Source organism: Tinamus guttatus, unplaced genomic scaffold (genome assembly GCF_059628265.1).
Source record: "Tinamus guttatus ecotype Peru unplaced genomic scaffold, ASM5962826v1 Tinamus_guttatus_pri_ptg000470l, whole genome shotgun sequence".
NCBI lineage: Eukaryota > Metazoa > Chordata > Aves > Tinamiformes > Tinamidae > Tinamus > Tinamus guttatus.
The window spans coordinates 1120985-1148695 of NW_028289004.1; the positions used below are offsets into that span (position 1 = coordinate 1120985).

At 45.8% G+C, this 27711-nt stretch overlaps 1 protein-coding gene across 1 annotated transcript; it reads left to right on the forward strand.

The window, feature by feature from the left end:
• The first annotated feature begins 865 nt into the window (after window positions 1–865).
• PPEF1 (protein phosphatase with EF-hand domain 1) lies at window positions 866–26460 on the forward strand. The gene is made up of 17 exons (XM_088532746.1): window positions 866–938; window positions 4385–4512; window positions 5281–5332; window positions 9621–9784; window positions 11545–11659; window positions 13603–13649; window positions 16856–17022; window positions 18534–18570; window positions 19031–19180; window positions 20742–20882; window positions 20943–20999; window positions 22364–22549; window positions 23144–23286; window positions 23893–23999; window positions 24745–24908; window positions 25660–25747; window positions 26202–26460. Exons 1-17 carry the CDS (start codon window positions 887–889, stop codon window positions 26393–26395), a joined length of 1992 nt encoding a protein of 663 aa, XP_088388872.1. The 5' UTR covers window positions 866–886; the 3' UTR covers window positions 26396–26460.
• The last annotated feature ends 1251 nt before the right edge of the window (window positions 26461–27711 follow it).

Below are 27711 nucleotides of genomic sequence, written 5' to 3' on the forward strand. Positions count from 1 at the left end.
CTCAGTGGAATTTTACTCATTTGAACTTGGTATTGCAAATGATATGGCTTAGTGAGGAGATGAGCAAAGGCCACATTGCAAGATGTACCATGTTCATTTATTTAACAAAATCCGATCTTTTATTTAGGATGCTTCAGGAAAAGTGCAAGAGAAAGCTGGATGCATATTTAAAGTGAAATCAATTATGAAACCCTTAGCTATGGTGCTGTCTCTCCTTATAAACTTGATGGTGGTTGAGATTCTGTTGAGAGTAAATGTGTGGTAGGGATTTCTGTTCGTTTGGCATGCATGAGAAAACTTTTTCCCTCTGTAAACCAACCAATAAACAGACTTAGGATGCTGAGAAATAGATGGGCTGATAAGGCATCTTTTCAAATGGGCAGAATTTGAGGTGGGTGCTGGAGTTTGGTTATATTTAGCAGCAATATCAGATGTAATTTAGAGTCCTTAATACTCTGCAGTCCCTGTTTTCAAATCAGAAGGATTAAAAGTAACATTGCTCTGCAGTCCCTTGTCCCTGCTAGGAAGGCTTTAAATAGCCATGCTTTCAACTCAGAACTCACTGGTGCACATGAGCTTTCAGTGAGCAGGTAGGAAGGAAGGAAGCAAGTTGATGGTGATGCGATCTGAAAACTGAACCCAGTCTGGGATCCACATTCCAGGTGTAGGAGGTGCTGCACGGTGGTTGGGAATGAGCGGCAGGTGCCCAGATGGCGTGTGCTCAATTACCTCTTCTTCTCCCCCTTGCACTTGTCTTGCTCTCAGGACTGGTAGGAGCTCGCAGCTGGTCCTCGTGCTGAAGGATCGCCTCAGCAAATGTGACAGCGGAGGGAAGCTGCCTTCCTAGCAGGAGCAACTAAACTGATGGACAGTCTGCACCGGAACCATGGGATGTACAACTTCTGTGCCCTGCAATGCGACAAAAAAGTCAGAGAGGTGTAAGTGCTGCCTTGTCTTTACAGTCAGTGGTTGTTCTCTCCATAGGAACAGAAGAGGTAACATTTTACCCCCTGTCCAGTTGTCAAGTACGTTTTTGGTTAAACTATTCTGTATGTCTTCTTTAAATGCATGCATAGCTTTTAGGCACTTTCAGGAGGCACCTGTAGAGCAGCTGTAGTATTGGATCACCCAGGAGAGGCTGAATTTCAGATGTAAGTGTGTGCATCTCTGTGCCTCTCTCTCTGTTACTGGTAAAGTGTGTGGGGTAATGCATTGAGAGGGGCCTTCTGTAGCCTTTCAGAGCGTGGGTTTCCTGAGCCAACCGCCTCAGTTTCCTTCCTGCCGGGTGACCCTGATTACGAAGCTACTTTCATAAGGTAGAGCTACTGCAATGACTTTCAGAATCATTTTTCTGCCAAACAAAATTGTGGGGCTGAGACTCTCCGTGATGGTCACTGGAGCTGTCTGTTGCACCTTTCTGCAGGACCTGGATCACAGTTCAACTAAAACATTAATGTGTCAGCCCCTTGCTTTTAAACACATTCCACTCCAGTATAAACACGTCTTGGCTTTGTGTAGGCACATGAAGACTAGAATTTGTTCAAAGAAGTTTGGACCTTTCCAGGCCTCGTTCCGGTTTTATCATTACAGCAAAATTCACGGATCTGCCAGAAGCCCTTGTACAAGATCCAATATGTTGTTTTAAGAGGAAAATTGAATAACAATGGGAAAATGAGTCCTATTTCTGGCTACAGAGCCAAAGAACCAGAACACAAGTGTCAAGAAACCAATGACTGTAAGAAGCTAGACAACTTAGTCATTGCTATGGGGATCCAAGTTGACTGGTTTACAGTTGGGCTTTTTGCTCTGTTTATATCACTGTCACTGCAGCATCACTAATGCTATATAATGCATTAATAGTATGAATTTTACTGGTGCTTGACCTTTCACAACACTTTTAGGTGAGCACTTTAGTCCGGTATGAATATCATATTCTGTCTCATTTATTACCGAGAGTAACAGTGCTGTAGTAAGTATATAATTAAAAGCAAAATCTCAGGAATATTCTGTTAGAGTTGCAGCATTACCCCTAGTTGCTGATAATCATGTCTGCCTTGTGTGATTTCAGTGGCACTCTGCTGCATTATGTGCCCAGGACCAGGCCATTAAACAACCCAGAGGGGTTGGAAGCGACATTTATTGCTGTTGCTCCAGGGAACTTTTGTGCTGGTGACACTGGAAATGCATTTCTGGGCCAGCGGCTCTGCCCCATGTTGCCCTTCGAAGCAGGGAAGTTGATGCCAGCCTTACTGTGGGCTGCCAGGCTGCAAAGTGCGTGTCCATTCCAGACTGGACAGAAAATAAGAGATGTCTTAGAGGCTCTTGTAGGGAAGATGTTCTTGGTCATCTAAAGCTTAGACTGCCTTCGAGCAGGAGTTTGTTTTTTTTTCTAGGAGGCATGAGATATTTGCAGGATGGGAGTCCTGAGTGATAACTGATCTTGGCCTAGTGGGTTGGAGACTATCACCACTCCAACTATACTGCTGTGTTGTTAAGCAAAAAATCAGCAAGCATGTGGCTATGTCAATTCCAATAAGTGTTTTCATTAAAATCCTTATATAGTATTAAACATATATTCATAGAATCACTTTTTCACCATTTTTTTTTAACCTGTATATCTGTCAGTTTAAGGAAAAAAGTACTCTCACTCATGAGGCTCCACTTATCCAAGCCTTATAATCCCCTAGTGTTTGTGATCAGCTAAAATAATTGACTGGTGTCATCTGTAGTCCCTGTAGTGCAGAACTCTTCTGGGCTGTTTCCCAAGAAAAAAATTACTTGAAGCTCTCAGATGGACTGTTGGTGATTGCTTGTTTTGTGTTATTTGGCTTTGATAATTGCTTTTTATTTCAGGAAATGTAACAGAATACAGACATATTATTGTTAAGGTGTTAGTGTTGCTTCTGTTCCCCCTTTTTTTCCTTGCTCATAAAGATGCACTGCTGCACAGTGATAATTTTATCAATTTTTTCATATTTCTGGAGCACTTTTCAATTTTGTTTCCTTTACTCTCCTGATCATCTGTACTCCTGGTCCAAGACGGGCCGTGGTCCTCGGGAGCGCCGGGAGCTGAAGATCAATGTGCTGCTTTGGTCCTGTGCCCTTGCTGGGTGTCTGTGCAGCTTCTGGGACTTGTTTCTCCACGGCTGGGAGAGGCACAAAGACGTTTCCCTGCTGTTGTTGCTCACTGTGCTCGTCTGTGGAGGGCTGTGTCCCCAGGGAGATGGGCTGATGTGAGATGTTGGCTGCAGGCTCAGCCTTCACATTCCTGGCCCTGTCTGCTTAGGTGCAAGTGTCCTGATGAGAATACAGGGGGGAAAAAGTGCTAAGAAAAAGTGCTGGGAACCAGTCAAGAAAGCACAGAGTTACCTTCAACTTTATGCGAGTAAATGTGACTTGTCTTGAGAGCAGCCCCCCTCCCACCTTGTTTTACTTGTATTGCCTGGCACCAGGAATGGCCCAGACTTTGTGGCTGCCTTTGGATGGGTCCATGAGCCAACAGCCCTGGTTTTACCCTCTTTCAGCCCCCTGAGAACTGCCACCGTTGGGGTACTGGGAGTAGCAGGAGACATCGGTGGCGTGGTTGGGAGAGATCCATAGCCATCAGCTTGTGGAGCTCTTGCCCTCACAGCTCTCGCTAGCTCCCTGTTAGAGCTTGCAAAGGCTTGGTGTCCTGATGAGGCTTGCTTTTATTGCAGCTTGGTGAAGAAATACATTTCATTTGTAGGCCAAACTGGTGGTCTTCCTTTCCTCACCTTCCTCAAGCCCACATGCTGCTCATCAGCTACACCTAGCTGCCTTCTTAAACGGGCAATGGCTTCTGTACCGTGAAGTGGGGGAGCTTTGCTGTGGTGCAAGCCTGAGCGAGTCAGCTGATGGGGGATCTGTCCCTGCAGACAGAAGCAGTCGGCGCATCATATATTCAGCAGCAGGAAACATTTTTGCAGCCTCGCTTTTACGGAGCCCCATCTTAATGCCGCCTGGGTGCAGCGGCTTGGCTTTGTCGCCTGCCACTCACTGCAGGGGCCGCCTGCACGTCCTCGGGGCAGGCCGCGCGCACCCCTGCTCTCCAGGGCCGCCCGCGCGTCCCCCGGGCAGCCCCGCGCACCCATGCACTGCAGGGCCGCCCGCGCGCCCCTGCGGCAGGCCACGCGTTCCCAGGGCAGGCTGCGCGCACCCACGCGTTCCCAGGGCGGGCTGCGCGCGTTCCCGAGGGCAGGCCACGCATCCTGGGGACAGGCCGCACACACCCACACGTTCCCGGGGCAGGCTGCACGCACACATGCGTTCCCGGGGGCAGGCCGCGCATTCCCGGGGCAGGCCGCGCATTCCCGGGGCAGGCCCCTCATGCCCATGCGCTCTCCCCCTCCTTCTGTTCCAGCAGTGCTGCGAGCGGCTCTCCTCATCCAGAGGTGGTACCGCGCGACCATGGCCCGGATAGAGATGAGGCGCCGCTACAGCCTGAACATCTTTCAGTCGATTGAGTATGCCGACGAGCAAGCCCAGCTGCAGGTCTGTATCTTCAGCTGTGCCGCGGCACTCAGCTGTATTGGCACCAAAACGCTGAAGCTGCGCTTGCAAAATGGGTGTGGGGTTGTGCTTCCCCCTGCCAAGCTGGGAGCTTTCTGCACAAAGCTGTATAAAACCGCTTCCTTGCCTTGCACGTGAACTGTGTAAGTTTTGTGAAACTGCACAGGCAGCAGGACATCGTTCTGCCTGTACAGTCACATCTAGGTTAGACGTTTCTGCTCTGTTAGCCAAGGATTGCAGGTCATTGCACTATGGGTGATCTTAACTGTGCCAGTGAGGTTAGACACATGCAAGAGAGATGTCAGTATCTCGGCAAGTCATCCCAGGCTTACTTTAGGGTCTGTACAGGGTATTAGAGTCTTCTAGGGCATTGCATTCATCCCAGTGTCAATCTCTAAAGTGAGTCAGGTGAATTATGGTGGTTTCTATTGGTTATAGAGGAAATCAAGGCAAATCATTTAGTCAGTAAAATGAATTACACCCAAAAATGTCAGTAGAATAGATACAGGCCTGGGGCTTTGTATGTATTCATATAGCGTCAACCTGCTAATTCGCAATAGAAAGAAAGGAATATGCTGCAATTCTTGTAGTAGGACACAGGTTGGGTCTTGAATGTAGGCTGATGCTATGGGAAGGTACAGTGGAGTCTTAGATCCCCCAAATAGGAAATTAGTAGTAACTGACTAAGAAAAGAGAATGGTAGTGCCTGCTGGAACTCATCAATATGTGTTTGTTCTTTTCCTTATGCAGTTATCCAACTTTTTTACATTCATGATGGATCACTTTTCTCAACCTGGTGCAGGTAAGGATAAAAGTCAAAGTAATAGGGAGATTCTGTTTGAAAGACTTAATGGGAGATAGTTAAATTTTAAAGTGTTAAATTTTAAAACTTGTTCTGGATTTTGCTGCAAAACATTGACAGAAAACTGGCTATGCTCATTATTTTTAAACCATTCTAGTTTGCAAGTATAAAATTTAGTGCTTGGGAATGTTACAGTATTCAGCATAACATGGAATATAAGTGAATATTTTGGTCTAATAAAAATATCTGTGGATTTAATTTTAAGTGCCATTTAAAAATAATTTAATTTAATTTAAATAATTTAAAAATAATTTAAGTGCCACTTAAAAATAAATGGTAAGTACTATTGACTTGGCTGGAACAGACCTACCATGATTAACAAATTCTTTGTTACAGTCTGCCTGGTGTTTCCCTCTCTGTGATCCCTCTCTGAATGAGAAAGTCCAAAGCATAGGGAGCAGTCAGACAGAAAAGCTGGAAAAATTGAAAGGCTTTTCAGTAGAGCATGTCAGCGGAAGCTCTACAACAGGAGTATATTGTATCTTTATCTCAAGAATGTATGAATGGAGCAAACATAACATAGGAGTGCAAAACTCCTATGGATAACATAGGATAACCTATTCCTTAACATGGAACACACAACCTAATCAATATATAGATGGTTAAAATGAATAATTTAAATTGATAAGGATAAGTGTTTAGTAGGCAGCTCAATTAAAGCGTTCAAAGAATAACCTATAATTTTTGGAGTATTAGGGGATGCTAAGACAGAACTCAAGTTCAACAGAAGGCCAGATTGAAATTGACCTTCTAATTCCAGAAGACAAACACCTATTTCCCCCTATTTCCCTGAACAACTTGCTAATACATCTGATCCCATATGAGTCAAAAGGATGCTGCCTACCTCTTATTGAATCATAGGAGGCTATCCTTTCTCCTCCATCTGGTTCAGGCACCTGCTACTCCAATTAAAATTTGCACAAGACATTGAGAGGAGAGTGAAACCACAGTGAAACCCTAAGTGGTTCAGTGTTCTAATGACAACCATTACAAATTGCATTTTTTCTCCCTTAAATACTTTAGAGTGCTTAATGATCTTGGGTGCTCTGCAGAGAAGGAAATTAGGTTTACACCTTGCTCCAGAGCCAAGACAGATGATATCATAGTCCTTCATTTTGAAGTTGTCTGTTGTCCCTGCATTCTGCAAACAACCTGCTTTAATCATGGGACTTCCTGGGAAGGAAGTGGTGCTGTCAAAGAAAATCAGACTCTGCTCACATCATTTACTTTTCCTGTGTGCCATGGTTCAGCTTATCTTCTGAGTGGGAAACAAAATATTAGTGCTAACCCTGAGAATTGGGTAAAATGACATTAATCTCCGTTGTCATTAAAGTATCAAAAGGGACTTTTACACGTGCCCCCTGTAGATGTGATTTGTCCACCTTTATTAAGTAAGTCTATTGGCAGAAGGGCCTGGAGTGACAGAGGCGATGCAGACTCTTCCCTGGCATAGCCCAGGAGTGGCCTAGGTGCAGACACAGGCTCTCCCTGTGCCAGGGTAGGCTGACCTCTTTCTTGGGACAAGTATTAGGAGTTGCGGACATGGTTAAGGCTAAACCACATGAAAAAAAAAATGTATAGTTTATGGTAAAGCTCCCCTTTGTCTTCCTTATGCAAAACTTCCATCTGCTAGGACTGAAAATGGTAGAACTTGAGATCTGCCCCGAAGAGTTCATTTTTGTTTTGGTTTGTTTTTCTCTGTGTAGTATCCCATGCAACTTATATCTAGGTTTTCAAAATAGAGAGGCAGCCTAGGGCCTTCTATCTGAAATGGCTGACTTAGATTTTTAGGTAGAATATGTTGAATTCAAGATTGAATTTGCGTTGTAAGGGTTTCGGGTTAAGCTTGTCCAAATACTGCCTGCATGCACACTTCATTTTAAGCTCGTGGTTGTCTGCCCTTCTTTGTGGCCTTGGCAGTGCCTTTGCTCTCCCTCATTTAAGCAAAATCAGTGCTGGATAAAAAGTTTCTTAAGCAAGTGCTTCCATTTCTGCTGAGTCATAGTCTTAAGGTGTGAGACACTGTGAATGCAAACATAACAAGCAGAGAGGCTTCAAATTAACTTTGTTATTCCCCAGTATATTCTAAAACCTGCAAACTTTAGCTCTCTGCCTTTTTGTTTTTCATCTGCGTGTGCTCACTTAAATTACGATGGTAGGATGCGATTCAAAAGCCCTCTCTCTGAAGGTAGTATCCAATATTCTTACCAGAGCCCAGGTTATCTGTCCTACTTGGTGCTGGATGATGAGAAAGCTACCTGCTGGTTTTGTGACCGTTTTTCCTTCTGTTATAAACCATTGAATCTCCCCTACCATCACATCCTTTCCTCTTTTTAATCTGCTCCTTCAAAATATGTTTTATTAAAAGAGCAAGCAGTCACTTTCTCATTAGCACTGTAGTGCTTTTCCTAGGCCTGTTTATCTGCCATACCCCGTAGCTTTTTTCATCCTGTCATCCTGTTTGAGATGTCGGTGCAGTTTAAATCATGAGCCAGTGCATCCCGTGGGATAGTGCATAGCTGTGTATCCGAGCCAAGGAATTAGCTGCTTTCCATTACTTTTAGTTGACCAAAATGAGGACTCCTGCAGGATCCATCTCGCATGGGGCTGTGGCAAAGCTGGGGACTCCTTGCTCAGGACACGCTGCCCTGCCGGCTGCCTTAGGGCATCTGTTCCTGGATGAGAGGCTGCCTGCTCCCGGGTGAGACAGGAAGGAGCCTTAACATCTAGCTGAGTGTCCAGGGAGGAGGCAGAAGAGCTTTCCAAGGCTAATGACACAGCTGGCTCTTCACTCTGCATCCAGCAGCAGAAAACAGGGTGCTCCCCTACCCCAGGGAAGGCAACTGAGTTGCTCTGCCTGGGCAAGTGCCCAAAGCCAAGAGAGCCGGTGAGGCCGGCGGGCCCTGGATCAGCGCTCGCGGGCGAGGGCAGCGTGGCGGGTGCGAGGGAGCAGCCCTGCAGCGGGCGGCCAGCCGCTCCCGAGGGCAGCGTCGAGACGGCGCCGGCGCGCGGGGACCGGCGCGAGCGCCGTGATGGAAGTGCAGGTGAGGCCGCGCTGGGGGAGCTGCGCGGCCCGGGCACCTTGCTCCGACCCGAGGGTGCTGCCAGCTCGCAGCAAGAACCTCTGGAAAACAACGCTCTTCATCCAGAGCTGGTGAAAAGGGAGCTTTTAGCTATATGTTCCTTTAAAAAGGAATTTTCTGCAGTTACAAAACCATCCGGTCCTTATGAATCTCATGAGGCCGCATGCAGGTTTCAGCTGCTGTCAGTTTTCTATCCCAGCCTTAGGTTGCCTCCAGCAATAAATAATACATCTCTCTCTTCAGCTGCATCTAATGAAGGTTACAGAACGCTTAGCTGCAAGCTAGCAGAAGTAGTTACACCGGTCACCTCACAAGAGCAGCCCCGTAACAGCCACTGCTATGAACACTGTCATTTAGCCTTCCAGCTCTCTCTTTTGCCAGGAGAGATGGTAAAGGCAATCTGCAAGAAGAACACACTTGATTCTGCCTTCACGCAGGTGTATATATCCAAAAATATTGGATCAAAGCAATTAGCCCTGTTCCTGCTATCTCCGTGCTCCAGGAAAATCAGGAGAAGCTGTGCTCTACTTTTACTACTATGCTTGTGTTTACTCTGTTTCATCCAGTGATTTTATGGCAGCCAGCCAAAAGCTGGCCTTGCCTCCAGTGCTTTGCAAACCACTGGGAAGAAATTGCATTCTATTGTTGGCCTTTTAAATCTTCAGTAAGCTTCTGGTGTTACAGGGAAAATGAGAGTAGATTTTTAGCATGTGTATTAGAAATGTAATATTGAGTTGTAGATGGTTGAAGGTCATTGAATGTTCAGCTTTGACTCTCAAATCTCCTTGCCCTGGAGGGGACGGAGGAGCAGCTCTGTGACAGGTTATGTCTCTCGGTGTCTGGGAGAGCAGGTTGTTCCTGAATGTCAGTGCAAAATGTTTTATATCCTGACCACAGCTACTAGCCGTTGTCTTTTTTTTAGCATTACACAAAAAAAAAAAAAAAAAAAGAAAAATTGGAGAGATCTGGAGCTGTGTACAAGACAGAACCAAACCAACAACTGTAATACTTCAGCAAATGAAGCATCAGTTACACTCACTACGTCTGGTCACACTGTTGTCACATGGTGGGGGACCTGTGGGGGTTTCTACATTGTCACACTGTAGGTGTTTCTACATTGTTGTTTTTCTTCCCTCTTGTTCCAGATTCCAAGGACTCTAGAGATTTAGAGATGACAGAGTCAAGCTTCAGTTTAGCAGAGTTTGAAAGGAGGATTGATGTCCCAGACTCCTATTATGGGCCACGACTCAAATTCCCCCTCACTGCTGCAGATGCCAATGCTCTTCTTGATGCTTTCAAGAATGAAGAGGTGGGTTGCAACTATTTTTATTCCTTTTTTTCTCATTCAACCTCTCCGTCAAGCTCCACAATCATCTGAAACCAGTGTAAGGCTGTACTGGTGCCAAGGTGGGTTTCTGCCTTCTTTTCCATGCCTAGTTATGCTTTTCTGCTGCTCCTTGTCTGACATGGTGCTGGGAGGTAACCCAACAAAAACCCAGATGGTCACTTCTCAGCTGGACTCAGTCCCAGGCTGGGCTCCCTGCTTGGGCAGCACTGGGGAAAGGGCAGGGACTGCTGAGCATCTCCTCTTCTGGGACTCAGATTGTGGTGGTCTCCAAATGGGAGCCACCAGCAGTTGTTAGATGGGAAGCAGTGGGGATACAGGATGGGGAAGATTCCTTAAGGCAGCCCAGAGACTTGTTATCTTCCTTTTTACTTTGTTCAAAATAGAAGTGTGCCAGCATGGCCCGAAGGACACTTTTTGTTCTCTCTCTCTCTCTCTCTCTCTCTCTTTCCCCCTATATTTTTTTAGAGGAAAAATAACCCCCAAGTGCTGGGGTTAATCGCCTTATTCCAAAGCGTGAGACCCCCCAAAAGGGAGAGAGTGAAGACAAGGCATTGCAAACACAGCTGAGCAAGGTGGTATCACAGACCTCCTGAGCTCTCTTTCTGCTGCTGCCAAGGCCCTGAAAAGGTTCCGTGCTGGTCCTCTGTTCTGGTCCTCTGTGCTCTCTAGGAAGCCCCTTTGCCCCTAAGATGGAAGCAGGCCGGGGGGCATCACCTGGCCCTGCTTTGTTGGATCTCTTAAAGTTCAGCATTTAGGCTTAACAGGGTGTTTACTAAAGGTAGGGGATAGCAATCTATCTCGGTTCTTAATTTACTAAATAATGCACTTTTTTGTCTCTAACTTTGTGTGGAGGCTGCTCTTACAAGTAGACAGATATAAAGCACGTGTTAGGTGAGAACACCCAGCCTTCATGGTCAGCTCTCTAATCCCTTACTGCGGTCAGCACTTTTTTGAGGAAGTGATTATGTGTAATTGGCTTTTTTGTTTGTTTTGGAAACATCCATCTTGCAAAGTCAATCTGTGGCCTGTCTCCTGTACCAAACTTCCTCTGAAATTCCTGTGTTTGAATTAAAAGCCTTAAAAATCGCTGCCTGACAAAATCACCCTAAAAAGCATTAACAGAGCAGAAGACCAGAAAAGCACTTTTAGAGGAGCAAGGACATAAATCTCTTCAGAATCCTTAAAGAGTGAATGTTTCATTCTCACAGTGTGTGAGCAGAAATAATGAGCAGAAAGATAAGTATTAATGAGGCAACAGTTATTGGAGTTTCCCTCAATCATGTGTTTGCAATTTGCTGAAAAATCATTTATGGCTTTTTTTTCCCCCTCTTCCTTTCTTAACTTGCAGCTAGAGGTAGGGCCTGGTTTTAGTTTCTTTGACCAGATGAATTTATGCTATGGTTCTAGGCGTGGTACTACCTACTTTCTTATCCTTTCTTCAGAAGGGGAGAGTAAAACAGCACAGCGGGAATAAGGTGGGGAAATAAAAAAAAAGTTCATTAAGGGCCTCATATCTATTCACTGGGAAGGGAGAACAAACCTATGAACATTCCTAATTCCTCCACTAACCCGCACAGCCTGGCCTCCTATTTTAAGGAGGGTTGTAGTGTAAATAATCTGATACAGTTTCTTGACAATGACTGCATCTGGTATCAATGAAGCAGGCAGACTTCTTGCTGCTCCTAATGAGCCTCCCTTGTCTCGCCACATTTTTCCCCCAGCTGCTTCATGCCCGCTACGTCCTGCAGCTGTTGCATGAAACCAGGAGGGTTCTTAAGGAGATGCCGAACATCACTTACCTTTCGACGTCCTACTCCAAGGAGATAACTGTCTGTGGTAAGGGGCCAGGGCAAAGACCTGCTCCTGGCAGCAGGCTGGTACCCTAGGCAGTTGGGGGGTGATATGAATGTTTCCAGTTGCAGCCATCACAAGAACATTCTCGATTTTTTTTTCTTTTTTTTTTTGAAAAGTGCAAATTGGCAGAAACCAAGAAAAAAAAAGGTTACTGAGTCACCACAGAATATTTTAAGAAAGTCTTTCACCTCCTTTTTCCTTTTCTCTTCTTGCTAAGTGTTTCTGAATGAGTCAGTATTAAATCAGCCAACACTGCAATGTAGCTTAAATATTCCTGCATTTCCAGCACTGAGTGTGGTGATGACTGGCTGCCACTCTCACCATTTTCTCCTCTTACTGAGAAAAAGACTTTGGCATTGCAATTTACTCGGTAATGCCTTTAATGAGAGCTTAATAGGGGTGGCAAAAAGAAAAGACCTTGCAATGAGAGCATGACTGTCTGGAATAAATTGAAATATGTAATAAACTCTCATTTCTAAAGGGACTCATGGGGATGAATCAGTCCTTGTACAACAGACGGATTAGCCTCACAGAACAATGTGAGGTGTCCCAAAGTAAAGGTCTCGGAATAAAGAGACCATTGCCCATCACTTTATTATGCTCTTGTAAATTATGGATAAAGGGATACTGCATCACAGCTTGTCATGGAGGGAATGGTGGCAAAACGGAGCAAAACGGAAACATTAACTAGGAGAGCTAACAGTGCCTGTGTTGTGTGCAGTAGGAAAGGACACTCTGACGCATGCTGAACAGCTACTAATGTTTCTACAAGATGTGGTTATGCACCTCCTTTGATTGCCAGGCAGGGAGTTGTTTAAATGGGATTTTGCATAAACAATAATTCATTAATCAAGCAGACAGACCCTCTCTCCAAGGCAAGGGAACATGGATTCATATTTGTTCACTGTACAGTGAGCATACCTCCTCTTAGCTGCAGCAAGCAGCATCTAGAGGGTTCCCTTTCCTGCTCATCAAAGTTACAGCTTTTGTAATCAAAAAGATCTTCTGTGAAAGACAAAAGACCAGATTTTTAAAGGTATCAGGATCAAAATGTTGATTTCCTTAAAATAAGGTGTCCCCCATATCTTTTTAATTTCAAAGAGTAGTGAGGATTAAACAGGCATCTGAAATGTTTGCACCTCCCATGTGATGTAAAATCTGTCGTTAGCCGAAAGCAGCCCTCAGAGTGACTTCAGCAAGCTCTGCATGAATACCAAAAGTTGCCCAGGAGACATATGGACAGGGCAAAAAATGCCACATTGTCTCTCTCCCCCCCACACTTTTTTTTTAAATTTTTTTTCTCCAATCGGCAGTGCTGAACCCGTATTGTCACAAGGTAACCAACCGTCCAAGGTGTCCTGTGCCCTTGTGGTGGTGATGGCGGCCAGGAGCAGGCAGGCTCTGTGTGAAGGTGATTTGCTGCCCTGCAGAGCACTCTCTACCAGATCACAGCTGCTGTAATCAACCCCGGGCCCTGAGTCACCCCTCAGGATGCCTAGCGCCTGGGGTGCAGTGGACTTACTCAATACATTTAAAATCTTGTAGTATCAGAGGTCTGTTATATTTCTGAAGTGCTGATTCATTTCAGTAACATGCCGTGTTTCTCAGATGCACAATGTAGTTGTTCATCTTACTCGCATTTCTCTGGACTAATTTTTTGGCTGTGTGGCTGGACTGATCTTCCGATGCTGTTGGAAAGACCAAAAAAAAAAAAAGCAAGACGTACAAACTCTATTAAGTATTTAGTTGCCAGATTTCATTGAGCAGCTTGAATATGTGTCTTAAAACGCTGTAGTGTTATTGCAAAGCAAATTATAAAAGGGAAGCATAAGGGAAAAGCTAGGACTAACTCATGTTTTTAATTCTATTTTTCTCTCTTCTTCCCTCTTTTGTGACAAAACAAAACATGTTTTTGTTTCTTGTAGGAGATTTGCATGGAAAACTGGATGATCTTTTGATGATATTCTATAAGGTAAGTAGGTGTCCTGTGACATAGCATTTTGAATTCAAGGCTTGCTGTTAAGAACGCTTACTTACTTAATAGCTTTCAGCACTTTGAGTGGTACATGTGGTGTGCATGCATCACACACCTACATGTGCATACACACACACACAGAAAAAGTAATAATTTGAATGGTCTGGGTCTGTCTAAATGACAAGATGGAGTATGAACCAAAACTTAAGAGGGTTCCTTGCAATATCTCTAAAGTCGTGTTGCTGTGTTATGCTCTCTATTGGCTCAGGTTTTCTAAAATCACGAGCTAACTTAGTTTATCATGTGTCTGTACATTATAGATAATTTTAGCCCTCTGCAATGAATGCAGAAGCTTTCTTGGCCCCATTTACACTTTCCATCAATACCTGCAAAATGGTCTTTTGTTATTATTTGTTTACAGGAAGCCTTTTAAAAGCCTTTTAATTCTTGCAAGTAGTCAAGTACCTTGCACAAAATGGATGTGCTTTGGACACCATTTATGGAACCAAAGCTTTCAACAGCTGTCCACTTTTCATGTTAAACAAAATGATTCTGTTTTATTGATGTGAAAAAAGCTTCAGGCAATCTTTTCCACAATTGCGTATTCAGTGGAAGATGCAGGAGTTTTCCTGTATTTTGTTTCACATTTCTCTCTAGCATGAATCACCACCTTTCATGTAGCAGATATCCCCCCTGATTTGAATTTTCAGAGGGAGAGGGTTTGTGTTTGATGGTTATATGTTCATCGGCTCTGAAAGGAGGCTGTAATGAGTTAAAGCAGCTGCTTCAATGGTACAGTTCCCCCCTGCTTCCAGCCCACATTTGCTGAGTGCAAGACTTGACCCAAGTGCACACCTGAAGCTTTATTTTAAGCAGATCTCTGCAGGGCTCAGCTTTTTGTATGAATCTATAACTTTTAGCTGATCCTTGGCTTGTTGTATTTAAGCTGCTACTTTGACTAGATAATATTCCTGTTTGAAACTGGATGTTAGACCACAATAGGAGTATGATTCAGATTGGTTTCATCCACCTCACCTTGGATGGAACAAAAGAGGGATTTTTGAAGGTAGATGCTCAGGTGTAGCTATATTTATGTGAAGAATTGACCTCACACTCCTTCAGAGCTGGCAGCAGATGATTCCTTTTTCCTTCTCTAATGGGATGTTCCAAAGGAAAAAATTTCCTAGAGCAAACGTGAGAACTCAAGGCTAGTAAATTCGGATAAAAAGCTGTCATAGATTTCATGGCCTAGAGTTCAGCCCTCATCATTCTGCACTGCTGAGGGACTCCTTCCACCAAAGTAAATAAAATGGGGGGATATTTTGCTATTACTTCACAGGGTTTGAGAAAATAGAGAGCACCTGATAGAGCTGCTTACGTATGTAGAAGCAAATGCACAGTGGCAGTATTTCCTGTCCCCTATGAGCAGTTTATTCAGTGGAGCAGCAAATCCTGTCAGCCTCTGGATCCACTTTTTCCCTGTCAGCTCAGCTATAAGCTAGACAGAGGGTCCCTCCTCAGGGGTGGCACAGGCCACCCGTACCAGTCACCCAGGGATCATAGAATCACAGGATGGTTAAGTTTGGAAGGGACCTCTAGAGATCATCTAGTCCAACCCCCCTGCATACGCAGGGTCACCTAGAGCACGTGGCACAGGACTGCGTCCACGCGGGTTTTGAAGATCTCCAGAGAAGGAGACTCCACAACCTCTCTGGGCAGCCTGTTCCAGGGCTCTGTCACCCTCACTGTTAAAAAATTTTTCCTTAAGTTCATGTGGAACTTTTGGTGCTTCAGTCTGTGGCCGTTTCCTCTAGTTCTGTCAGTGGCCACCAGTGAAAAGAGGCCAGCACCATCCTCACTGCCTCCCTTGAGGTACTTATATACACTGATCAGGTCCCCTCTCCTCATCTCTTGTCTCCTCCAGGCTGAACAGGCCCAGCTCCCTCAGCCTCTCCTCATAGGGCAGATGTTCCAGGCCCCTGATCATCCTTGTGGCCCTGCGCTGGACTCTCTCCAGCAGCTCCACATCCCTCTTGTACTGTGGAGCCCAGAACTGGACACAATACTCCAGATGTGGCCTCACTAGGGAGTGGGTAGTGAGCTCTGCTCCGCATGGAGCAACTAGCTGGCAGGCTATGGGTTATCAACAGTTACCCTGACACTTGGAACTGTGTGTATAGTTCTTAAAACTGCTTTGTGTGGCCCTGAGAAAATTTCCTTTTCCTCAATAACCCATCTGCAAAGATTCATTCAGTCTCTGTTGAATTGCAGCATTTCCCAAAGGTTGGTGAGACCCCCTGAATCTTAGGTTATGTATTGCTCACTGAGCTTGCTAAAGGGATGCTATGGATAGAAAGGCCCTGAAGCTGGAGAAAAGGCAAATGACAAAGGGAAGTTAGTTAATCACTAGCACAGAGCGTACAGTAATGATGCCCAGCAGCCAGTGACCCCATAACCATTTCCTCCCAATCAAGGGAGGAGGGCCTTAATGCACCTCTTTGGTATGTCAGAGGCTGCAACACCCTTTGATTTAGTATTGCTCTTACTGCTGGTCAAAGCTGCAGAAAAGGAAGTGAAAGCTTTGCATGAGCGCGGAACAGAAGGGTCGCATCAAAGGGGAAACTTCAGAACAAACTCTCAGTTAAAACTAAGAGTTGTGGCTAAGCTTTTCCAGGAGAAGAGTGATGGGGAAGATCCATCTCCCCATGGGCACTGCAGGTGCAGCACAGCTCTGCATGCACTGACTGCACATGCAGTTTCCTGGTAGTTCAGATACCTGTTAGCTGTAAAGCAAGATTTTGATTAGTCCATCTCTCCATGAGCTGTTGCCGAGGCTGTCTTGTCTGTTCCACAGAAAGATGATTCCAGAGATCAGGACAACTCCTGTGTTTTGGCCTTCTTAATAACAGCACAGGCTGTTAATTTAATTTAATAAAACTAATTTAACAGAGAAAAGGGCTGGAGACAGCATCATCAGAACAGTCAGGAGGCCTTCCCTCCTCTGATGGCTCATACGAGGTGTCTGGTAAGGAGATGTCTGCACCAAGCACTGGGAATGCAGAAATACTGCATTTTAAGCCTCTGTATTAGGCAGACTCTCTTCCAGATCTCCTAGCACTGTGATCTCATTTGGAGTGCTATTTCTTTCATTACAGTGGCACTGCAGGGTCTCCAAATTTCCTTATTTCTCTTTCCTTCCGCAGAATGGTCTACCTTCAGAAAAAAACCCTTATGTCTTTAATGGTGATTTTGTTGACAGAGGGAACCATTCTATGGAAATACTTATAATCCTGTTTGCATTTCTTCTTATCTACCCCAATGATTTACACTTGAACAGAGGAAACCATGAAGACTACGTCATGAACGTGAGGTAGATTTTTCTGGTTGGGTTGGGGAGGGGAGGGATTTGTTGTTTCATTGGAAATGTTGGAGTCTTTGAATGCAGCCTTAACTACTGTGCCACAGATTTGATCCCTACAACAGAAACAGGGTTTTCCTGGGCATTCTGGGGTATTTCAGCATTTTTAATGGGGGGTAAAGAACATTCTCCTCACACACAAGCCCTTCGATACAGCTCATTTCTTGTCTCTCGCTCTAAGAATCCATTGCAGTCAATGCACCAAGAGAAAGCCCAAGTAATAACCCTGGCGGGGGGACATGTTGCTGGACTATATTTTTGTTAAATCATTGGCTTATTCCACAGCATGGCAAGAGACATAAGGGTACACTAAAATGGAGCTAGGAAACCAAGAGTTAACATTCCATTTTTCCTAGGTATCTCTTTGCCCTCCCTTTTGCCTGTGATCTCATTTCCCAGGCGCAGTGGGTAGGTAGACGTCCTAGCTCCCTTATCAGGCGGGTATAGCGGCTCGGGGGACCTTCTGCTCCGTTTCAGACCAGCCATGTCCCCGCGTTCGAACTTGGCAGCACTGCCAAAGGGAGTTCACAGCCAGCGTCTCTGCCTCATGAAAGGGCAACTCCCAGGCAAAATCATCTTCCCAACGGGAGAAGAACCCAGCAATCTCAGTCCCTGCAATCCTAAGCTCCTGCAGTAAGCTGGACGAGCCAGGTGCCTGGCTCCCAGGGCACTCCTTGCTCTCCCTTGGTGCATGCACGTGGGGTGTTTTGCAGCTTCAACACAGACACGAACCTGGGTTAGCGGCCCAGGTTCAAATCCTCTTGATGATCCATGTATGAGAACCGTTTTTCACATGCTACTTTCTTTTTGTCCTGGGGAAAAAAAGGCAGTAAAATTCCCCTTAAAAACGTTAGGTAAGACTGTGATGATAGATGGCAAAGAACAGGCGTTACAGGCTACAGCTTTTTGCTACGTTTTGGTTGGCACTATTGCACACAAGTGGATTTGAAGGCTGAGAAGCAGGGCCTTGTGAAAATGCCCCTCACAGCAAGACTATATTGGTGTTAAAAGAATGAAGAGGCAAAATTCTGGTTCCTTTTGGGGAACCAGACATTATAAATGATATTGTCTAATAAACATAAGTGATTTAGGATGAAAACCCTAGGGAACTGGGATTTTTGGTGGGGAAAAAAAAATCCCAATCCCCACATCCATGAGATTCCTTTGAAAATTCTGTCTGGTGTCTAGAAGGTAAACTCTTTCATTAGATGAGAATTAGGCCATTCTTATAAATTCTCGTCTGGATTCTCTTCCTGATGCCTTGTATGCACAAGAAATCAGTTTAACTCTGTTCTTAAGTCTTAAGCCAGAGCAGAAGAAGGTTGAAACTGAGGTGAGGCAGAAATGGAGGGACAAAAGGAAGGATAGAAAATTTTGGGCAATCACTGTAGTGCAGAAAGAGATGCAGATGGGGTATAATGGCAGATGGGGTATAATGGCTCATGATGCTTTCCTGTTTTCAGATACGGCTTCACAAGAGAAGTTTTGAGGAAGTATAGGGTAAGATTCTTCCTCTGTCCTCTTTCTTTTCTTCTCAGCATTGCACATATAACAATGAAACGTGTCTAAGCAAGGGAAATTCCGGACGGTTTATATAGGTGTAGCGCAGGGTTATTTTAGGAAGGTAGTTAAAAGTATCTTGAATTTTCAGTGGAACAGCTGACAACACAGCTACAATGTTAGCCTTTAATGCTCAGAAATCTATGTGATAATGTAAAAACCATGCATAAGGACACTCAGGAGCACGGGAGAAGATGAAAAAGGAAATGAAATGTGCTAGATACAATCAAGCAGTTCTTAAAGGAAACTTCAGATCATGTTTGTCAATGTTGCAGTTCTGGGTGCTTCACATATCAGTGGAACTATTCAGACAGCTACAAGCACATTGAAAAAACCTTGAACTTAGAAGCAACAGGACCTACCAAAAATAGGATCTGATTTTAAAAAGTTCGTTTTACAGGTCCATGGGAAAGTAATTCTGTATCTTTTGGAAGATGTCTTTAGCTGGCTTCCCCTTGCCACTGTAGTTGATAGCAAAGTTCTCATCCTACATGGAGGCATTTCAGACACCACCGATTTGGATTTCCTGAATTTATTTGAGAGAAGCAAGGTAAGAGATCACATTCATGTGGGGTTGCTTCTGTTTTCTTTAAAGAATTTAGCAGTATAATTCTGCGATGTTTACATTAGGAGAGGAAATGGATCCGAAGTAGAACAAGGAGGGAAAGAAGAGTTGTTTTTCTTCAGGAACAGTTTTTAGAAAGCAAGGATTCATTAGCTGTTGGGAGGCAAATCCTTGGCTGCTGCAAAATAGCGTGGGTCTCTTGACTTAAAAAATAGTCACAACTCTGCAGACACCTCCTTCCCACAGTGATGACACACCATTAGTGAGAGTAGGAAAGCTCCTGGATGCTCAGGCATTTCTGGGCAGCCCCGAGGCCGGTCCCGCCAGCCCTCCTGAGCTCTGCCGTGTGCCAGGGCTGCGCCCCTGCCGCCCGCTCCGCGCGGGAAGGCGCTCCGCTCCGCTCACCCCGCCGGCTGCGAGCGCTTCCCAGCGGGATCACCGTGCTGGATGCAGCCCTGAGAAAGCAGAGGCTGCTGCTTTCCAGCAGTCTGGAAGATCAGTGCAGGCTGTCTGGAGTGAGGAGCAAGCAGAGTTCTTTCAGACTAGTGGAAAATGGTGTAGGTGATTCGGTCCTGAAGGTTTGGACAACTAAACTGACCTGTCTGCTTGTGAGTGGGGCACTTGGGTTCTTCATAAACAGTGGAGAACCAAGAAATGCAGTGGTGATCCAGGTGGTCTTAGCATTGCCCAAACAGTTGGGCGATGGCCAGTGCTGCTGATGGGGGCACTCGGTAGCCTGGGGTTGTCCTCTCTGGCCTCCACTCTGGTCTCCTTCAGAGGTCTCTGCCAGAGGTTTCCTGTAGGTCCAGTTCATATCTGCCCACCTCATGCTAACGTCTCAGGTATGATAGAGCAGCTCACATTGCGTGCGCGCACACACACACACACACACACAAAACAGTCCAAAAACCAAAAAGAGTTATCATTAGAAAATATCAAAAGAGAAAAGTGAAAACAAATACTCCTGAAGAAGAGTCTGTATTAATGGGTATTCACAGAGCCATAGCACCCAGCCCCAGGAGAGCAAATATCCATCCATACTGAAGGTGGTTGAGTTTATTTAACAATAAGGGGCCTGAGGCAAATCTCCATGAAATTCACTGTTATCCTGCTAGTAGTCCATTAATTTCAGCTGAATTAACCTAGCAGGTTACTCCTGGGTCAGAGCAGTGACTGTACTTTGATCATCAGTGTGACATGCAGGGATATTTCAGCTTCCAGTGAAGCTGGGCGCTAGCCCATCTGCTTGTGGTTGACCGTGCCGTGGAGTGATGCCTGTGTCTTGCTGAGAGCACGAGAGCAGTCCTGAAGAGGCTGATCACGTATCGCTCACATCACATATTTACAATACATTTGTAAAGCAAAATTGCTCCAAGGGCTAAACACCGCAACTTCCACCCAACCTGTGAGCTCAGGGCATTATAGGAGTTAAATAGTGCGTAGAATTAAATCCTGAGTACAAGCAAGGGCAGCTGATGTGCTCTTCACCTGACTTCTCTGCATCACCGTTATGCTGTCATTCATATTCAATATTTTGTTTTTTAAGGTGAGATCTTTGATGCGGCCACCCAAGTCCATTATGGACATGAGACTGCAAGTAAAGGAGAAGGCTCCCAGCAGTGCTCACCATAAGCACAGCGCCCGCCAGGGCTCTTCAGACAAGAGGAAAGACCAGTCCTCGCCCGGGGCCGACTCCTCCGGCGCCGCCGCTCGGGACGCCCCGCGAAGCCCAGGCCTCCGTGCAGAGGCAGCGGAGCCGCAGGAAGACTCGTCTGGAGATCCCACCCCGAAGGAGTGGCAGCAGGTGGGTGACACCAAGGGCAGGTGGGGGCAGCACATCACGAGGGCTGGCACAAGTGGCGCACGGACACGCGCAAACGGCAGGTGCCCCATGCAGAGGGGGTGAGCCTGAGCCAGCCTCTGTCCCTCTTTATAAGAAACCCGGCATTCTCAGCAGGATGCTAGCCAGCCTGCAAGTATTTGGATGATTTTTGTAGACCTAATGCTAATAAGGACATAATAAGGGCATGTGAATTTTTTTTTATGCCTTCCAAGTACATGCAATTTAAGTTTTTCTTAGCTAATAGGATAGGAGGAAAAAAATGCTCAGCATGAGATGTGTTGGCATGCCCTCGTGTGGCTGCATCTCTTGGTACATAGGTAGCTGTCAGTTGAAATAGGCCAGACTTTTGGCAGCTGAATGCTGATGATATCCTACAAAATTTAGGTCCTGAGACGTATAGGCAGATTGTTCAGAGAGGAAAGTCTTTGTCCTCTTGGTGTTATTTCCTCTTGAATATGAGAGGAAAAACCAAGCTCTTACCATGCTGTAATTTAATAAATTGCAACGATTCTGAAAGCTTAATTTACGCAGCAATTTAGAAAGCGAGAATTTTGTGTGCAAGTTCTGAGCTTCTCTTCAGACAGCCACTTTAAGAGGTAGTCATCGTGTTTTGCTTCTTGAGAAGCAAACCTCTCTCTGAAAATGCAATTTCCCAAGATATGCATCTGACCTAGAAACTAATGTAGTGGGCACAAGCAAGCTCCCAAATCTGGCACTCCCCCAGGTAGCCAAGTTTCCACTGAGCCCTGCTTGCAAATGTGAAACAAAAGTGCATTTGGCCTCAGCTTTGCTGCTGACCAGAGTTATTAGGTTAACTGTCATTAAACCCTGCCAGATGTCTGAAACCTGCTGATGTCAAAAGCTAACTTTGAAACAAAAGATCCCCAAAGACAAGGAAATCAAAGGCAAATATTGTCATGTTTAGAGCAGCCATTCCCATAGCTGTGGGAGGAAACCGACGCAGTTATCACATGCTGGGAAATAGGAAATGGCTCTTGCACAAACAAGCACCACCAGCTTTTGAAGTAGCTGTCCTGTGTACCTTTCCTCATGCATAGAAATCTTGGTGCATGGAAGAAGGAGGTGCATTTCTGAAACTATAGTTTGCATAAAGAAGTTATTGCAAAATTTAGATAGTGTTTCTTAAAAAATGTAAGTAAAACAAAAGTATCAGGCCAAAAAAATGTACTGCTGAGGAGGCAGGTATTGGAGGGATAAAACGGGAGACCTACTCGTTAGCCACGTTTCTCCCTGCCCTTTGGGCTGGTTGCTGTAGGCAGCATTTTGCTGGGTGTCCTCACCTGCTCGCGTGCGCTCTTGCACAGACCCTTGATATCCTCTGGAGCGACCCGAGGAACCAGAGGGGCTGCATCCCAAACAAGCTGCGCGGCGGTGGCTGCTACTTTGGCCCTGACATCACTGCCAAGCTGTTTGAAAGGTACAACCTGAAGCTGCTCATCAGGTCTCACGAGTGTAAGCAGGACGGTTACGAGATCGTTCACGGCGGCAAGGTGAGGGGCTCGCGCGCGGCCACACGCTGGCTGGGCAAGTGAAGTGGGGAAAACAGGAGCGACCCCCTTAAAATGGGTTTGGGGGAATTGTGCCCTATAGGGGCAGCAGAACATGCTGTGGCATTCTGAAAACAAATGGCTTTACCAGCCCAGGGAGCAGGGATGCATTTCTTAACTTGAGGAAAACAGATAAACACGAAGAAAATCCCTGAGGATGCATGTGTGAATGCAGTCCTATGGATCTGTGGGCCTAGAAGCCTCCATTTCACTGAGCTGCTTCTCCTCCGGGCTCTCCTTCTGACGAGGTGCAGCAGGAGGCTGCCAAGGAGGCTGACAACCAGGCCTATCTGAGGGGGAGGTTTCCACTCAACAGCGTGTTGTCCTCTACTGTCTAAAAAGCGAAGCCTTCCTGCCAGTCCAGAGAGGCCTCAGATCTGATAACGGCAACATTGCTTGTCATATGCACTTTGTATATGCATTTTGTAACCTGCACATTCTTCTAAGATGAGTTTTGGAAATCAGTCCCCCAAAGAGTTGTTTTAGCCAATCCCGTTCTGTTTTGTTTTTGTTTTTTTTTTCCTTTCCTGTAATCAGGTTATCACTATTTTTTCTGCCTCTAACTATTACGAAGATGGGAGCAACCGGGGAGCGTACATCAAACTGAATCCTGATCTGAGCCCTCGCTTCATCCAGTACCAAGTCAGTCGGAACACCTGCAGACAGAATCTGCAGGAGAGGTGAGGGTGCATACTGTCCTTACTGTCCTTATTGTCCTTGCAGGTGCCCTGAAGGAGTAAGTACGCAGAATACAAGAGTACCCACCACAAACATTAATTGCAATTGAATAGGCACCGATTTTTTTCTATTTTCCAATATAGCACAGTAGATAAAATGTGTTCTGAGAGCATGAACTTGGTTTCCTGAGAAATTCCCCGAGGTAGTTTAAAGGGATAAGCTGCTATAACCACCAATTGTTGCGGACTCTTAAGACACCCGTTTCGGTCTGTCAGGTCTGCTACCTTATGGCTGCAGCATTAATCCAGAGAAATCCTGTTATGAAGCGAGTCCAAAAAGTTTAGCTTTACAGCTTTGCCATGACTGGCACTGTGGCCAGATTTACTAAAGCAAAGCAGCTTAGAATTACCTGCATAAACTTGATTAACTCATAAATCCAGATTATTCTGCTAGGGTTTTTTTTTTTTTTTCTTCCCCCCTGTTTTGTCTTTTTGGATGATTCTGGAGAGAGAGGGCATGTCAAAAGATATCAGAATGTGATAATGAAAGAAAGAACTGCTGGGGGACTCAAATCCTTTAACAATCCCCTTTGCATATTCTCCTCCTAGGATAAACACGGTCGAAGAGGCTGCCATAAAAGCCTTGCGGGAGAAGATCTACGCAAACAAGACTGAGCTCATGGAGGCTTTTATAAACAAAGATCTCACTGGCTCAGGTAATGCCCTCTGTGCCCAGGGCCAACACGTTCCCCCCTGTCCATGCGGGAGGAGATGGATGTGAGTGGGCAAATAGAACAGCTTTGTGCTGGCCTCTGGGCAGGGAATTTGGACAAGCAAATGTGGTTCCAAAAGCTCAAGCTGCTGCTGCCTTCATGTGGGAGCCCCTTCAGTCAGCCTGGGGGCTCTGGTGAAGGGGACATGGCCCCTTCTGAGCCTGGGAAATACTCAGGTTGACTGGCTGTGGCACGTGCTTACCCAGCAGGTGAGGAAAATTCAGTGATAAAGTGACATATCATCCTCTTAAGTAAGAGCAAAGTGTTGATAACAAGGCATAAATATGACCTTTCTTCGTGGCGGCATCTCACCTGGCAGGGTTATATCACCCATGCCCCTAAAGTGGGCACTCACTGTCTTCATTTGGCAGCTAAACAACAATCAACATATTTTTGTCTTGTTGGATTTCCAGCCCAGCCTGTCTCTCTAGCTGCAGCACACTGCAAATCTGTAATACTTATTATGGATAGCATTTGTTTTCTCAAAATATATTAAACCACATGGGAACATAGTTATAGAACCACAAAGTTGTTGGAAGGGACCTCTGGAGAGTACCTGGTCCAACCCCACCGCTCACCGTTAAGAGTTTATGTTTTGCAACTGTTCTTAAACCAGCTGAAGAAAGGCTGATAATGCTGCGGGCTGTGTCACCTACCCCGTGTAACCATGATCTGCCCCTTCTGGCAGGGAAGCTCTCTGTCAGCGACTGGGCAGAGGCCATGGAGTCCGTCCTGCAGCTGGAGCTGCCCTGGCGGACGCTGCGCCCCCAGCTAGCGCGGAGCAGCGCCGACGGACGCATCGAGTACACGTCGTGCTTTTATGATTTGAAAATAGAAAAACCCATAGAGGAGGTAAGGAGGAAAATACCGGAAAGGCCTCCTTGAGAATATTGGGGGAACAGCAGCTGGTGCCGCTTGGTCTGACCCATTAGCTAGAGACCTACATCTGAGCTAGTTGCCTGGCTTCCTTTTAGAGGTAGTGAGGGAGATGAGCACAGCCCCTGCTAAGGCAGATGCTCAGAACAGGCTGGATGATTCACATGCTAGTTTTGCTTCTTTCTGTTAGCTCTAAAGCGAGTCAGACACCGTAGCCCAGGCAATGTGACATCCTGCCCAGAGCCCCTCACTCTTCCGAGAGGAAGTGACTGGAGCACCTGCACAAGAGCCACATCTGGAGAAGGGCCATTACACATTTAATGGTAGCAAGAGGTCTCTTCTACAGAGCCCACGTTTTGCAGAGCGAGTACCTAGAGGGTTGTGTGTAGCTGCCTCCAACCTTCTAAAGAGCAGCGGGCCTGGAGCACGTGGGTATGGTGAGAGCGTTCTGCACGCGTACGGCACGCAGCAGCTGCCCCGGCCCGTCCGCGTTTCAGCAACGCATCCCGGCGGCTGGGAGGTGCAGAGGGCTCCTGGCACCCCCGCCGCAGCGCTGCGACGGAGGCAGATTGCAGCCAGTTACTTGTTGAGGGCAAGGCCCAAAGTATCACTCCTGGGAACACATTTTTAGAAGGTTTAACAGCGCCAGCTCTGGTGGGGAGGGATGTAGTGTTTGCTCAAGTGACTCTGCCTAAGGTCTGAGCGGGTTCCTGTATGATTTCAATAGCAGGTTCAGCCATCGTTGGTGGAAACTGTGTGTAAATACAGAAAGGATCTGGAGATGATTTTTAACTTCATTGATAAGGATCAGTCAGGTAGGTCCAGCTTCCTTTGTAGTACCAACTCCTGGAAAATGATACTAGTTATCAGTGCCCAGTGTGTTTCCTCCTTAAGGCTTCTAAATATAGAGAAATAAGAGATGATGTTTTTCTAGTTTAATGAGGACTAATTTAAGCCCCCAAGCTGTACCCACATAAGGGACAGTGCACAGACTCCAACTGAAGGAAAAAGTTTGCACATAACCTGTCTCCAAGACTGCCTCCCATCCCCTCGCACTTGAGGTACTCGCTGCCTTCTCAATTCTGAAGGGGAAAGCACCAACCCCTGCTTGAAGTAAAAAAAACGTCGCCTCAATTATGGAGTGGCAAAACCTGCTCAAAGGCATGAGGGTGGGTAACTTCCTTGCAGTGTGGGAATGTGCACGCAGCTACGTGGGAATGGGAGACAGCATTGGCAAATGCAGTGTGTCCCCTCCTGTGTCCCCTCCAGGGCTGATTTCTCTTGAGGAATTCCACCACACCTGGAAACTCTTCTGTGCTCATGTGGGGGTCGAAACGGACGACGAAGCCATTGACAAGCTGGCCAACACCATCGACTACAACAAAGATGGCTACATTGACTTCAGTGAATTTTTAGGGGCCTTTCATGTGGTTCATAGACTAGATAGAAGGGTGAGTGAATGAAGGAACAGAACATCTTGTGAGTTCCTGCTGGAAGCTCAACTTGCCTTTCAGCCATTGGGCATGGGGCACTTACTTAGGAAGCCCCTTTCAAGACTGGCAAACGACGACTGGGCTGCGGGATTGGGTAAGCTTGATAAATACATGGGCTAGAACCAACAAAAGCATCGTGCTCACTGTGTAAGCCTTTATTTAGTCCCTTCTGTGTGACACAGAGCTGCTAGTAACGGCACAGGTGAGACTGATAAATAGCATTACTTACAGCATCCCTGCCACAGCTGCCTGGTACAGTTTATCCTCACCCTGGGTGATGGCTTGCCCTATGATCTGCTTTGGGAACACTGCCAACACAGCACCTAGAACGTAGCAGGAGAGAAATCCTGGTATGTTTTCCTCAGCAGCCCTTAGAATTCAGTGTGGAACTGTACTGGTTACCACAAGGAACATGCCAGCCTCCCCTGGACTAACAGCATGGGATTCTAACACAACTTTAGCAGCCTTCCATGGACTATCCAATCTAGGAGGGGAAAAAACAGGGAATTAAAAACAGCTAGTTATAACATATAGTTCTGCATTTAACCTTTCTCTTTGCATGGACCTGAACAGTTCAGGTCACTACCCATCCTTTCTGAAGTTTACAAATCTGACGGTTACTATTTTAAAAGCGTTTACAGTTGGTTACTCTTGCCTACCTTTGTGGGAGTTTTGGCTCTAACCCCTGGTCTTAATGCAGGCTAATTCCATAGCATGTTATCTTAACACGCCAGAAAACAAAATAAAGCTTTAGCTTTCACAATAACCATTAAAAAGGCAGTGTCTTTGTGCCTGTATTTTAGGATCCTACATATGTTACAGTAAAACACTGTTTTGTTTTTCCCCCCTGGAATGTGAACTGGGTTTTGTCCAAACGAAGAAATGAGCAAGAACACAAAAGTAAACAGATTTCAGTACTATTGACTGTAAAGGTTTCTGCATAAAAAGCATAAATCCTTTGATGGTATCAAGCACAGTAGATTGCTGTACACTGAACTGTAAGGTCTCCCTCTCTGCTCTTGAGGGAGACCTGGCCCTGCTTGTGTACACGGCTCCCAAACCAACACCGCGCTTCAGATACAGTGAATAGCAGGTCCTTTTGGGTGGGAAATGTCCCTCTTAATGACACGTGAAGAGCGTTAAGTAGCTGTTTTGTATTGAAGAATAACACAGTTTTACAAGTACAAGAAAGGCACCTTTACCACTTTGTCATCACAGACTGTAATAGCAGCCCATGCTGAAGGGGCCGCACTCTTATTCTTTTTATTTGAATCAATTATACTTTT